The sequence below is a fragment of the Durio zibethinus genome, chromosome 18, assembly GCF_047325235.1.
Source record: "Durio zibethinus cultivar Kanyao isolate XHJ-2024 chromosome 18, ASM4732523v1, whole genome shotgun sequence".
NCBI lineage: Eukaryota > Viridiplantae > Streptophyta > Magnoliopsida > Malvales > Malvaceae > Durio > Durio zibethinus.
In genome coordinates, this window is record NC_143179.1 from 22384180 (window position 1) to 22398933 (window position 14754).

General features: G+C 34.8%; 2 protein-coding genes and 1 long non-coding RNA gene across 4 annotated transcripts; 1 reads left to right on the forward strand and 2 right to left on the reverse strand.

The window, feature by feature from the left end:
* The first annotated feature begins 4214 nt into the window (after window positions 1-4214).
* LOC111300776 (vicilin-like seed storage protein At4g36700) lies at window positions 4215-7067 on the forward strand. The gene is made up of 5 exons (XM_089747980.1): window positions 4215-4543; window positions 4654-4829; window positions 4941-5021; window positions 5254-5562; window positions 5667-7067. Exons 1-5 carry the CDS (start codon window positions 4252-4254, stop codon window positions 6879-6881), a joined length of 2073 nt encoding a protein of 690 aa, XP_089604106.1. The 5' UTR covers window positions 4215-4251; the 3' UTR covers window positions 6882-7067.
* A 944-nt stretch (window positions 7068-8011) lies between these two features.
* Window positions 8012-10108, reverse strand: LOC149513887 (uncharacterized). The gene is made up of 4 exons (XR_016330052.1): window positions 9165-10108; window positions 8880-9066; window positions 8636-8761; window positions 8012-8537 (listed from the first exon to the last, which is right to left on the reverse strand). It is a non-coding gene; the product is annotated as an uncharacterized LOC149513887 (long non-coding RNA).
* A 1275-nt stretch (window positions 10109-11383) lies between these two features.
* Window positions 11384-14754, reverse strand: LOC111300036 (zinc finger protein GAI-ASSOCIATED FACTOR 1-like). 2 transcript variants are annotated; one of them, XM_022895638.2, is made up of 5 exons: window positions 14713-14754; window positions 14099-14226; window positions 13591-13987; window positions 13210-13505; window positions 11384-12733 (listed from the first exon to the last, which is right to left on the reverse strand). In XM_022895638.2, exons 2-5 carry the CDS (start codon window positions 14220-14222, stop codon window positions 11961-11963), a joined length of 1590 nt encoding a protein of 529 aa, XP_022751373.2. In that variant the 5' UTR covers window positions 14223-14226; window positions 14713-14754; the 3' UTR covers window positions 11384-11960. The 2 variants fall into 2 exon arrangements, with proteins under 2 accessions (XP_022751373.2, XP_022751372.2); XM_022895637.2 differs by having other exon boundaries at window positions 14099-14754.

The window sequence follows — 14754 nt, forward strand, 5'->3', positions numbered from 1 at the left end:
TCCAAACCTTAAATAGTAGTAATAGTAGAGCATAGAAACCATGCTTACGCAGGACAGCTTAGGCTTTTTGACGGCCAGAGAGAGAAAGACAGAAGGGAATATGTTCCGATTGATGGTGGTGCGTTTCCCCGATTGATAAGTCTCTATCCGTCCATTTACGTGCAGAAAAAAGAACCACAACATATCCAATGGCCCCCTCTTTTTTTCGGTGAGGTCTTTTAGAATGCGGTCCTGTGGGGTCCTCTATCATGGACCCCATTACAAACCTAATCAGAACGTGGTCGAGGTGAGTGTCAAAGCATTCTCAAATCACATGCCTAATTGGAGTCCATGGAGCAGGGATAATAAGGATTCAGATTAAATTGTATTTAGTATAATTTTTTTAATAATTTATAAATTATAAAATTTTAATTTTAATTTTAATTTTAAATTAATTTTTTAAATTCAATTTGATTTATTTATTAATTTATTTTTATATATAAATTTAATAAAAATTTTAATATATTTAAATAAATATATATAATAATTCTTTTTTATAAAAATTTAAAAAATATATAAATTAATAAAAATATATAAATCAATTTGATTCAATTTTCTTTTTAATTTTTTACATTTTAATTTAAAATTTTATCTAAACTTATTACATAAATTTAATATATGATTTTAATTTAAATCAAATAAATAAATCGATTCGAATTGAACAATAAATTTTTATTTTAATTTTCAAATTTTTAGATTTATTTTCTTAGACTTTATCCTATCACCATCTTTATTTTATTTTTTGTAATTAGCACTTTAAAAAGGGAAATTTTTTCCTACCTCCAAAAAGATGTTTAAGCAACTTTATTTTTTATTTTAATTTAAAAAAAAAAAAAACATTGATGACTTCCAAATAACATAAAATTGGTTGCAATATATCCTTTGTCTTGTAGCACTTAAATCGTAATCAGGCTGACATGGGTAACTTTTTTTTTGGAATCATGTGGTTTTCCAAATGTTTTTAACTTTTAAATTTTTTTCATTATGTTATTATAGTATTTGATTTGAATGGTTCTGATGCTTGGTAAGGATCCGATGCTATTAAATTATTCAATTTTTTTTAAGTTATAACCATAATTTAATATTATAATCAATTATTACATTATAATTAAGTTATAATTATTAAATAATAAATTAACAATTTAAAATATAATTAAATAATTAAATTCATTATTTATTTATTTATTATTATTATTATTAAGCCAAAGCCTTGTTGACTTAAGTTAGTCATTTCTTGATCTCTATATGCAAGTTGAAATCAATGACATCAATGGTTAACCTTCTACCAAAACTTCATGATAGTAAAGATTGAATCTAGTGAAAAGAACTACGTGCAAAACACAATAAAATACAAATTTATCATTATATTTATGTGAGTGATTCAAATTTATTATCAATCTTTTAAAATTATTTTTTAAATTATAAAACAGTTTTTATCACTAATTGAAAATTTAGTGATAAATTTGGACTGCTCACATAATGGTAAATGTGTTTTTTTTTTTTTTTTTTTTTTGTAATAATTTTAAATCTTGTTACTTAGTACCAATTGACTTAAGTGAAACATTTCCTTTTTTCACATATATGGTTTATGAAAGTCTTCTTTTTGAAAATTTTTTAGCAATTAATTGCAAATTTTAAAGACTATAATATTTTAAATATATACTAATTTTTCCTACTTATATTACAAACTAATTTGTGATTTGATGTTTCATTTGGGAATTAGCAACATGATTAAATAGGAAATAAAGTTAAACATCAACGAATGCTTCTAAGATGGTCCCATCTCCCATTATAAGAGCTTCTAAATTAAAAAACACTTAAAAGGTCTCAAAGTACTAAGGTTGGGGAGAAAAAAATTGAGAAATTGAAATATCTATTTAAAATTATAGTATTTGATTTTATTTGGATTGATTTTTTTTATTTCGTTCGGATCAAATTCAAATATTAAATACATATATTAGGTTTGAATCAGATTTCAAAAAAATAAAAATAAAATAAAATTGAATTGAATTATATATTTTTCTTAGTTTTTATGTATATTTTATATTTTTATAAAATAAAAATAATAATTTTATATCAAAATTTACTTAATATAAAAATTAAAAAATTAAAAACCAATAAACCAAACTAAATTGAACGGTAAATTTTGATTTGATTTGATTAAAATCGAATAAAAATTAAGTTTGAATTATGATCAAATTTTAAATTTTTATAATATTATGTAATATTCGAAAAAATTAAATCGAATACAATCCAAACTTAACCGTTATCATCCTAGTTTAAATTTCTAGCATACCCTTATGGAAGAATTAAATTATGATTGCTTTAAAGAATGAGAGCTTTCTGTGCTTAATCATGGATACTTACTATAAAATTTGCAAAATAAATCAAGCAGAGGATTGTTTCGACACCAGCCTAGCACTCCAGCTCCATCTTCTATTATTTTTATAACATGCATGGTAATATTTATTTGTCGTAATTTAATGAAATCAATATACATTATTTGAGTGATTGACACTTGACTCAATCCTTTTATTTATATGTATCGATTTTTTTTTACTCATTTTTCAATTTAAAGACATTTTTTACTTGTTCATAGTTGCTTTTAATTTTATAATTTTTTGTCTTTACAATTTGGTTGAAAACAGGAGATATATATAACTCAATGAAACCAATTTATACCAATATGTCTTACAATTCACATATGCAATATTAATACAAAGAATATTCCTATAATTGTATTAAAATATAATGCAAAAATAAAACCCTAGATGATTCCATTAGCATCTGAATTCAAATAAAGCCACTAATTGTTCAAAATCTCTCAAGCTGAAACCCTTACCTTAAAAATAAAAAAAGAATTTTATCTCAAACACATGATCTGCATTGCAACTTGCAAAGATTAATACTAGTAACATTTTAGGGGAATAATTTTGAGTCACAAATACTTTGGTATTTAGGTTCAAAATCACAATGTAAAGTGGTAGGGGAAGGGAAAGGGAAAGGAAAGGAAGGCTTGAAGCTCACAAAAGATGGAAGATGTTGAGATATATATCATTCACAAAAAGATGGTCTCCCATTACCCCCTAAAAGAAAAGGCAGCAATGAGAGATGATTTTGGGATGCATAGTGGGAAGGGTTTTCTATCTTCTATTCAACAAGTAACCTTACACCTCCTTTTCCATTATGGAGAATCCTTAAGGATATGTTGATTTTGCTTTGGAAAAAAAAAACCCTTTGATTCAATTAATTATCCTTTTTTTTTTTCAATCTCCAATATAACATTAATTTATAAATTTTTCTTGTGATTCCTCCATATTTTATATGTGGGATCCTAGTCTTGGTGTTATTTGGTGGACCATTAGGGCTTCCCAGTCACGTTAAGGTCAGATGTTATATGGTGTATGGTTAAAAGGCCTAAAGACTTAAAGGTGTTTGGTACAAATATATATATATATATATATATCTATTTTTCTGTCCGACTTGAATGATGCAAAGACCAATTCTGATAGTCCACTTGATTCCGAATTTTAAAGCATCATAGTCAAGCACTAGTTGGTAATTAACTTGGAAAAATCATGATGATGTTAACTACAACATTGAATTTGATTATCAATCAGCTTTATGCCCAACATTGAATTTGATTATCAATCAGTTGGTAATTAACTTGCATTCCCTGGGCTTTATGCCCTTTTCCTTGTGCAAAAAGTAAAATCAGAACCTATAATCCAAGCCCAAAATTGAACATACTTCAATCTGCAATATCTAGAAAAGAGCCAGGCCTGGTTCATCTGGTTTTCCAAGATAAGACTTTGGATCTTTTGTTGTGCAAGCCAGAGGCCAGGCCACCATCATCCCAGAGAAGTGAGACAGACTGCAGTCCATACTCCGTATCCACCGCCATATCCTTTGCTGCTGGAACCACGTGGTCGTTGCGGAAATTAAGAAGATGAAGCCACTCATTCAAATTAATCCGCTGCATGCTTGATCCCTGTCCTCTCTGTTGAATTGGAAATTAACCACTTTGTAATTTAGCGGGAAGAGTTCTTCCAAGCTCCTGCCACCTGTTGCATGGGCATGCACGTGTCTTAACAGAATTCCCACGTAACGTAACTTTCTAACCCCCATCACCCACTTTCTTCTATATAAACCAAACTAATTTTGCCTTGGCCAACACTTAACATAGTGTTCAGATTCTCATCTCTTGAAACAATGCTGAAGGGAACCTCGTTTTTCCAATTTTCACTTTTCACAGTTTTTTACATTCTTGCTTCCTTTCCAAGTGTTGAAGCTTCTTTGCATGGAAATGCTTCGGCTTTGGGGTATTTGGTGCCGAAACATGAGAGGAAGCACTTAGTTTTGACAGAATATGGAGAAATCTCAGCTGTTAAAGTCAGTGATGGAAGAAGAGGTTCATACCATCTTCAATTCATCACCATGGAGCCTAACTCCCTTTTTCTTCCAGTTCTGCTACATGCAGACATGGTTTTTTATATCCACACGGGTAACGTGATTTTAATTGCAATTTACAATGGTATAATTAATCATATATATAGTGGCATGAAATATTTCATAGTCTTCACAATTTTTTCCTTGAACCGAGTTTTGGTTTAGGAAGTGGAACGTTGAGTTGGACTGATGATAATGAGATGAGGACGGTGAACATTCGGAAAGGAGATATATATAGGCTGCATCCAGGGTCATTTTTCTATCTACAGAGCAGCTTAGAGCCTGAAAGAGAGAAACTTAGAATTTATGCGATCTTCTCTAGTAAAGAAGAGAACATATATGTATGACATGCTTTCTTTCTTGTTATTTTAATTCTAGTAATTAACTTGACTGCAAAATCTGAAGACTGAGTTTTATGTCTGTACTTTGGTCTGTAAATTTAACAAATGCAGGAGCCATGGATTGGGGCATACTCCAGAATTAGTGATGTGGTCCTTGGCTTTGGTTCCAAAGTCCTCCAAGCAGCTTTTGAGGTATGATTTTAACTTGGATAGTTGGTTAGAAGCTTTCTAATTTGAGATCTTTGTTACCCAATTCCATGAAAGTGGTACTTCAATCATTTAACTACATGCATGTAGTTAAATTTGAAATTGAAAATGGATATTTCAGTTTGACATGAATTACAGAAAAAGAACATGGAGATGATTCTGCTCTATGCCAATTTTCCTGCATAATTCTATATATAATGTGAACTTCTGTCTCAAGGTACCCGAGGATGTGATCGAAGAAATAATGAAAGCTACCAAACCACCTGCAATAATTCATGCAGTACCAAAGAAGAAGAAGATCTTCTTCGAATGGCAAACTCGACTCCTGAAAGCCTTTCTAGGGAGCAACAGGGATGGCTTCGATTCTATCAATGGCAAGAAGAAGAAGAAAACAAAAGCATATAATGTTCTTGAAGCAGATCCAGATTTCAAAAATTGTAACGGCTGGAGCCTAACAGTGGACAAAAATGACTTGCGTTTATTGAGGGATTCCAACATTGGAGTTTTCATGGTGAACTTGACAAAGGTTTGTTTACACAGCTTTTCATATAGAGTTATAGTGCATTTGCTAAAAGTGAAAATTTTTAGTGACACCAATTGAAAAGATTTTATTTGTGTAATTTTCTGAAGGGTTCAATGATGGGGCCACATTGGAATTCAAGAGCTTCAGAGATAGCAGTAGTGTTGGAAGGTCAAGGGATGATTCGGGTGGCTTGTTCGAGCAATGCTAATGAATCTGATTGCAAAAACTTGAGGTTCAGAGTCAAGGAAGGAGATGTATTTCTTATACCAATGTTCCATGCAATGGCTCAGATATCTTTCAACAATGATTCATTTGTTTTCATGGGGTTCAGCACATCGACAAATAGAAACTATCCTCAATTTCTAGCAGGGAAGAGCTCTGTCCTAGGGTTCCTGGATAGACAGATCTTGGCTGTGTCATTCAATGTCAGTAACACAACAATTGATCAGCTTTTAACTCCACAGAAAGACTCAGTCATATTTGATTGTACTTCTTGTGCTGAGGAAGAGGAAAGCATAATGGAGGAGGAAATTGAAAGGGAAAGAGAGGAAGAGGAAGAAGCCAGGAAGAAAGAGGAGGAAGAGGACAGAAAGAGGAAGGAAGAAGAAGAAGCCAGGAAGAAAGAGGAGGAAGAGGACAGAAAGAGGAAGGAAGAAGAAGAAGCCAGGAAGAAAGAGGAGGAAGAGGCCAGAAAGAGAGAGGAAGAGGAGGCCAGAAAGAGGAAGGAAGAGGACGAAGCCAGGAAGAAACAGGAGGAAGAAGCCAGAAAGAGAGAGGAAGAGGAAGAAGCCAAGAAGAGGGAGGAGGAGGAGGAAGAAGCCCGGAAGAAAGAGGAGGGAGAAGCCAGAAAGAGAGAGGAAGAGAAAGAAGCCAGGAGGAAAGAGGAGGAAGCAGCCAGAAAGAGAGAGGAAGAGGAAGAAGCCAAGAAGAGGGAGGAGGAAGAAAAGAAGAGAAGAGAAGAAGAAGCAAGGAAAGAGCAAGAGGAAGCCCGGAGACAGGAAGAAGAAAGGCAAAGGAGGGCGAGACAGGAAGAAGAAGAAAGGAAACGACAAGAAGAGAAGGAGAAAGAAAGACGAAGGAAGGAAGAACAAGAGCAAGAAGAACCCAGAAGAAGGAAAGGAGGACAAGGTCGAGAAGAAGCTGCAGCTAGGAAGCAGGCCAAGAGACAGGAGCAAGAAAGACAAAGAAGAGCAGAACAAGAAGAAGAGGAGGCCAGGTGGGAGAGGGAGAAGCAAGGAGGGCAACAAGAGAAAAGAGAAACAGAAGAAGAAGGCAATGACGAGGGCCAAAGAAGAGTTCCGAAGAAAGTGTGGGAGATTTAACTTTAATCCATCCCATGTTGGATTTTCTAGTGCTTGGTTTTTGCATGAGTAGTGAATAAAGGACTCTCCTGCTATGCTATCTTGAGTTTAGGCAATTAGGTTCCATGTTTAAGTTTGATGTAAAAAAGCTTTATGATCTCTGTTCTCTGGATGCTGATCTTCAATAAGCTCTTTCGTTTTCTTTCACCAATGACTGAACTAAGCTCTTTCCATTTTTTTACTCCAAATGACAGGGTTGAGACAGCCATTTCGGCCCTGCTTTTCTTTATAAACCATCCTGACTATGATATAAGATCCTCAAGCTAACAATTAGAAAATTTTCACCAAGCTGTTTATTTCTTGGTTTATTCAAACTTCCCAGCAATTGTTAGGATTATTTGTCATGCTATATAATCATTAATCTATGGAAGTTGTTTGAACTAACGAAGCAAGGATCAAAATTTGTAAATGAAAAGGAATATTGAAAAGCAAATAAGAATATTTCTTTCATTAGGTTTCATGGCCAAAAACTGAACTAATGTGCTTTCCAACACTACAACCCACCTGTGGCAAACTTGCAGAAGACTCGCACATTGGCAGAGCTAGTTATATAAGACACAACAACAGTGATATCGTCAAGCTTGCCACCATAATAGTGAAACTCAGCATCTTGAGCAGCATTAGGAAATGGTGTCTGACTGTTTACCGGTCCTTATCCACCGCTCGTTCACGAGCCCAAGATGCTATCTGCTTATCCATTCAGAAGTTTGAAAAACCCATTAAAGTTTAAGCTCATTGTGATTGTCTCTTAAAATTGGGTTTTGTTTTGGCCCATTTAATGAAACCAAAAGTGGGCCTTTCCAATATGTTATCAGAAGGGAAAAGAACAAAGAAGAAAACCATGAAACACTGTCTAAACAGATTTAGTGTTTTGACATCAACTAGACATTTCCAATCCTTCTACTGATTTTGAAAGTTTTTATAACATCTTGTCTTGTCTATTCAGGTCAAGGAAAACAAGATAAACGTCTTATATGATTGGCTTTAAATCTGAATTATCACTGCAATTGTCTGCCAACAATCCTCAGAATGACGTGACTTATTACCAACTAATCAAACTACTAGATGCATAGAACCAGACACAGATATGGTACAAAAAGGAAAACCCAACACGGATTTGCAGACTAGAAATTTATTAACAGATTGGAAGATCAGGAGGTGGAGGTGGTAAAGTTTGCATTTGGCCTTTTCCATTCTTCACTAGAAAAGCCACAGACAGTCCCAATATAGTGTGCACATCCAGATATCCCCATGTAGGATGGGTTCACAAGGTATCATCGACCTTTTGAAAGATGACTTTCGAGCTGATTTGTTTACTTCCATTTCGGCTGGTGCATTTGACTTTGTGAAACTGAGAATTGCATAAGATGTTTTATTCAAGAAATTAGGAACATTTTTTGCTCGCATGTGAGGGGCCATGGCCGCGAATTTTTTTTCCAATGGGCTGATCTGCTTTAATCAGAAGTGAGACTGAAGGCTTTTGTGTACGCCGCATCCGTTTCTACAACAGTCATGGTATGGTTAGCCACCCTGAAAAAGTGTTCCATGTGAAGAGCTGCATTAATGATTCTGAGAAGATACTTCTAACTTCTTCCCCAACATTAATAGTGTATAAATCTGCACAAAATTAAATGAAAGGAACCCCGACATCAATATTTTAACAGCAATGAAATTAAGATATACTTGTTTGTTCAGTGAATTTAAAGTTGGTGTACCGTCTCCAGAGCAGTTATGGAGGGGACCAGGATGACCATTCAAAATATAGGCATCTAAGCCTTGGGAACCTCCTGATTCTTTCACATTTCTTTTCAAATCCTGGATGTCTCGAAGCTAATACTCTCCTGTCGAAACAACAACCCAAAAAAAGCATGGAAAATTTCTGATACATATTGATAAACCCTTGTAGACTAAAGGAAGCTTGGTAAATAAGAAACGAGCAAAGAAGTAGAAGTTAAATACCTAGTACAATCACATGCTCTTCAAGGGAAGGCTCAAACGTGTAGCTAACACCTTGCCTGGGGTAGGTAATGAGGGGACCATGGACTGTTGCTCTTATCTTAGCCATGATCTGTGAGCATGCCAGAAGAGTGTGCCTCACCGGTTGAGCAAGGTAAAGCAGCAAGTTAGACTTTGGTGAACTCCATGCCTTTGATCAGAAACCAAATCAACCGATATTACTGATACGCTTAGTAGCAATATGGTGTGCAAGAAGAAAAAATGAAGGAAATTTACTAATTTTCTTACCAGTGGATTGAAATGTTGTATGGAGTAAGATTGGTGCCTTGACAACCACTCTATCGTCTTCCTGAACATAAATCGTAGGTCCAGGATACATCTCATTTACAGTGACAAGTGACAACAGTTGATGTCTTGTACAGTTGTGTACTTGAGGCTGTTTGAACTTGTTAATTCACAGAGATATATGTTTAGTCCAATCTGTAGGACAATTCAAAACTCAAAAAAATGTTGAAATTGAAGATTATGAGTGACACTAAACAAAAAATTTGTCCAGACAGACTGCCATTGCTACTGACATCTGATTACTGATATATTATTTTCTTTAAATCTTTAAATCTCTGGGACCGGGGCCCTGCTTAATGGATCAAGTTGACATTAATACTGTCTTGCAACTGCACAAGGGGCAACCATCAATGCCTCATTATCCACAAGGACTTGGCTTTTGCCCCTGTTAATGTTCAATATCAAGCTATTAACACAGGAATGCATTAAGCATCCCCTTTCTTGTAACACTCCCTTTAGGCCATGCTTCAAGAACACCTCCATTAATGGAGAAGATAAGGAGAGACAACAAAAAACCTGCAGCATCTTTTTGGACGTGTCCCTGCACAAAAAAAGCCTGGGGACCAATTTATGTGAACACCATGGTCACTAAAATCCATGTTTGGAGCAGCAGAGAAAAACGAATGGCAACATTCTTGATAGTAGGAGACAAGTCGTTTTGTATATCCTAGACTTTTTTCAGTGCTTTGGCACTTGAATGGAAAGCTGATGAGTTAAACCTAATCAAGTGTCTGTTCTAAAACCTGACAGATGCTTGTGATAAAGTTTTCATATTCAAATGAATTTGTAAATGCAGAGAAAAAGACATTGCTGATTGTATCAATCTTATCCTGCCCTTCAATCAGAAGCAGTACAAGAACGTGGGGTTCATTGTTTTGGAGATTGAATATTATACATCTTCAACCAACATATATTTAAAAGAAAGTGCAACACAATTTGATAATTTCTTAAATATGGCGTGTGTTATACTTTGTCTAATCATCAAAGCTCACAGATTATTATATTACTTGTACTTAACTACTACTAAGATTAAATTATTAACAATTCATCAAATTGCAGTGAATCAAACAATGGAAACAAACGTGCAGAAGAAATCAAAGACAAAATCAGATTTGGACTTTGGAAAATGAAATCAAGGGGCCATGCCTTTCTCGTCAACCGACCACTTGGCATTTAAAAGTCCTGGCTGGAAAGGATCATTGAGATGACATTTTCATGGGGTCAGGACTTTAGATGACTTGAGAAATCAAGGAGGGGACCCCAATAATATCTTCATTTAATTTTCCTATCTCCATTTTTGTGCATGAAAATTACTCTACATTGCAGAGTTATTGTTCTCTTTTTTTGTGGTCCAATGGATTCTGCAGTCATCATTGACTCATTCTCTCTCACTAATGCATTGATAATTCGATTTTAATTGAATTAATTCATCAAATTAATTTAATTTAATTAATGCATAGATTATCAAATTAATTTAAGCTAATTAATAAAAATGATTGATTTTCGATTAATTTAATTTGAAAATCGAATTAATAGAAATTTTAATTGAAATATATATATATTCCAAATGTAAAATGAAAAATACCTAAAATTGATCATTTTATTTTATAAATTGTTAAAATTTTTAACATAATATTTTGATATTTGAATATTTTATTGCATTTTTTAAAATATGAGAAATTATGAGTTTAAAATATAATTTAACTTAAACGTATTTATTATTTAGTTAATAAAAAAAATTAACTAAATTAATTGAATTAAATTCAGTTGATTAATAAATTCAATTTTGTTAACAAAAATAAATTAATACAATTCAATTAATTTGATTTTAGATAATTCGATTCGATTTTAAATAATTCGATTTGAAATTAATTAAACTGATGATATATCTATGATTAATGAAAATAAATTAATATAATTCAATTAATTCGATTTTAGATAATTTGATTTGATTTTGAAAAATTCGATTTGAAATTAATCATACAGACAATATATCAACCCTTACTGCATTACGTTCAACAAGAAACTCAGGCAGAATTTGAGTTCATTCCCACAATCCCATTTCCAAAGTTTCCCTTTCTTCCATTGATGGAATTGTGAGACAGTTTTACTAGAAGTGTCCAGGCACAGTTTTGTAAGCTTAGAAAGAATGAAAAACAAAATAAACAAAACAAATTTAAATTAATTGAAAATATAAATAACAGAATGGTTTGGTTCAAACAAAGTGGAACCTTAATCCAAGCCAATTGATCAGAATCAACCAAATTCCTTCCATTTTCAGCAATTTGCCAGTCCAGGTTGGTATTCCACTTTACTGCTAATTTTCCACTACATATCCGTCTATGCCTGCGGCTACAAATCTAAATAGCCAAAATACATCCCCACCTGCTGTTTTCCTATGTTTCCAAGATTGAAAAACCTGACACAAAGAACGTCAGAATGCCTCCACTAACCAAATCTCTTGACAGAGATGTTACTGTTCGTTTTTTTTTTCAGATAGAGCAACCTTACACATCCAATGTCCTAATACATCTGATATTTGAGTTTACCTTATTCTACAAAGGCTATACTGCCACAACAAAGTCATTTTCGCCATTGTCAAGTGGAAGGCAGCAGAACAAATTATATATAACCATCGTTTTCTTCTGCAACCCCAAATAGTTCTATACCAGATGGTGCTGTACAAGGCATATTTTCCCCAAAGTCAAATGGAGAAGACTAGTTCTTATTTCTCCCAAGTCATGAGCTCCTTCCAATGTCCTTGCTGGTAAAATCTCCACCTCCAAAAGATGTTGCTGCTGCAGCAAAATCAAGTCCACCTCCAATGGAGGTCATTAGAGCTGACAGGCCACCATTGGGGCTGCCACCAGCAGCCACTCCCAACCCAAGAAAATCGAGAGTAGCTTGCTTAGGACCAAATACAGGAGTTCCCATCATCAATTCCTTTAATCCTGAACTTCCATCACAAGGAAGCCCAAGTCCAAGTCCTACTGCAACAGAGGCATTGTCAGGCTCAACTTGTCTCTGACCCCATTGCAAATTATGTTGCTGTGCAGAAGATGAAGATGATGATACTAAACCCAAACCACGAAGCAAGGATGCATTAGTTGCTGCTGCTCCCATCTGAGCAGCTTTCTGCAGTAGTGCTGTGGCAGACATAGTAGGTTGTGGCGGTGGTGCATACTGCCTGCGCTCTTGCCCTGCAGTTCCAAATATTGATGAGCCATGACTGGTTGAAAGGCACAGAGAAATTGGTTCGGTAGAAGTAGATGGAGCGAGGCCAGCTGAACAATCTGGTCCACCCATAGCTCGAATTAAGTCGGTGAAAGCTGGAGATTGTGGAGGTTGTAAGCTCGCAGATGCAGTTGAGGATGCGAATAAGCTAGCAAATACACTGCTGCTGCTGTTACCATTGCTAACTGAGCTGGTGCTACTGCTACAATTTCCATTTACACCAACTGGTGCCGGAGGTGGAGCTTCTTCCACAATAGGAGTGGGATTTTCAGGCAATTCTATAACAAGAAGCGATATAGAAGGCAGATAGAAAATTAGGGGACCTGACTTAAAAGTCTAAAACATAGAGGCATGGAAAGTTAAATGACTTATCTTTATCAAAGAACTTTGGAGCAAAAAGCAGAATCAATAATGGTTTCCTTTCTCTAAATCCACTTCTCTTTTCTTTTAGCTTTTGAATCACTTCGGTCATTTATCAAGATTGCACAAATTGAATCTCACAGTTTAGAAAATGGGTTTATTTTCCTTCTATCCTTCCCCTCCTAAATCTCAGTCTCACCAGCCCAGTTTCTAAAACCTCCAGTAAACAACAAAGACCAGTAACAGACAAAAAAACTACTATGCTACAAGATTCATCCAGAGACATAATAACAACAAAAAACTTTGTCTTCGTTTTATTTAAACAAAATCAGAACGGACAACATTTAAACTACAAGATCGAAAATTTCCAAATTTGGTAATATATAAAACTTACCAGAACTTTGAATTGGCAAAACTGAAGAAGATACAACACTAGTTGACTGAGGCAGAGCTGGTGCAGCTGGAGTTGGAGTTGGAGCTGGAGCTGGAGCTTGCACTGGTGGTGGTGATGGTGCCGATGCCGTCAAAGGTGGTGGTGATGAATCCACAGCCTGAACTTTCAGGTCGGAGTCCGAATTGGCATTCGCCACAGCCTGATTCTGATTCTGAGGCTGAGGTTGTGTTTGAGCTCTAGCACTCTCCTCTGCTAACGCATCACAGAAAGCCCTATGGTTAATAAAACTATCCCTCCTGCAAAAAACAAAATTAACAATCAATCCCACAAAAGATCCAAAATTTTCCAATACAAATCGAATATGTAGATTGTTTTGAATACCTGGAAAACAGTGTTCCACAATCACATTTGTACTCTCGAGTACCACAAATCTTAGAGTGAGCTTTCCAATCAGATTGAACAGCGTATTTTTTCGAACATTTGTCGCATTTCCACTTTTTTTCTCCATGTTTTCTACAGAAATGTTTCTTAATTCCCGTAAGATCGCCTAAAGCTCTTGATGGATCGTGATGGACGCATGTGGACTCAGGACAAACATAAACTCTCTTCTTCACTTCCTTACTCGTTCTCTGCCTCAGCTTCCATGGTAAATTATGGCCTCGTCTATGAAGCTGAAGATTTTGGTCCCTTTGAAACCCTTTATTGCAAATTTCACAAATAAATCGGTTCGTGGCTAGAAGAGTCTTCGGAGATAAAGCAATCACCTCTGCATCTGGATCTGCAGCAACCCCAAAAAAAATTGTAATTGACAACAAAATAAGAAACCAAAAATAGAAAATAGGACAAAGCTTGGCAGTTTATTGACTATTGGATAGTTAGTTTACTGTACCTGGCATTCCAGGAAGGTTACGCTTCTTCTTGACGGTGGATTTCGGAGGCGGGTTTTCGTTACCGGTGGAAGAGACGCTAGCTTCACCGGAAGCAGCGGAGGAATTATCCAAGTCAGCCGGCATGACCCTAAAAAATCTTTGAATCAAACTACTAGACAAAAAAAAAAGTGAAAACTCTAGAGCATTTATTTCTGCTTCTTCTTCAAGGGCTTTGTTTTAAGGTCTTTCTCTTTTATCTACCAGTCAATCTTCTTTTCTTTTCTTTCTTTTTGCCCTTTAGGCCACTTACCAGCTCTCTTCTAAGTTTCTGACCAAAATTCACATTACCCAAAGAAGCAAAATGATTAAACCCAAACACTAAAAACCAGCTCTTTCAACTCTAAAGCTTTAAAAGTTCAATCCCCAAAAAAATAATCAAAACCCAGAAAGCAAAATCCAATCAATAACCCCAGCAGCTGAAAGATCCAACGGTCAAAGCTGAATCAAAGAACATACCAATCTCAAACTACACCAAATATCTTAATAAAACAGAGAAAGAGGATCAGATATGGATAACTTCAGTTGAAAGTTTTTAGAGAAAAGAAACAGAAATAAAAGAGAGAGAGAGAGAAACCTTGCCAAAAGTTCTTTGGTCTAATTATTCTTCCTGGCTTCC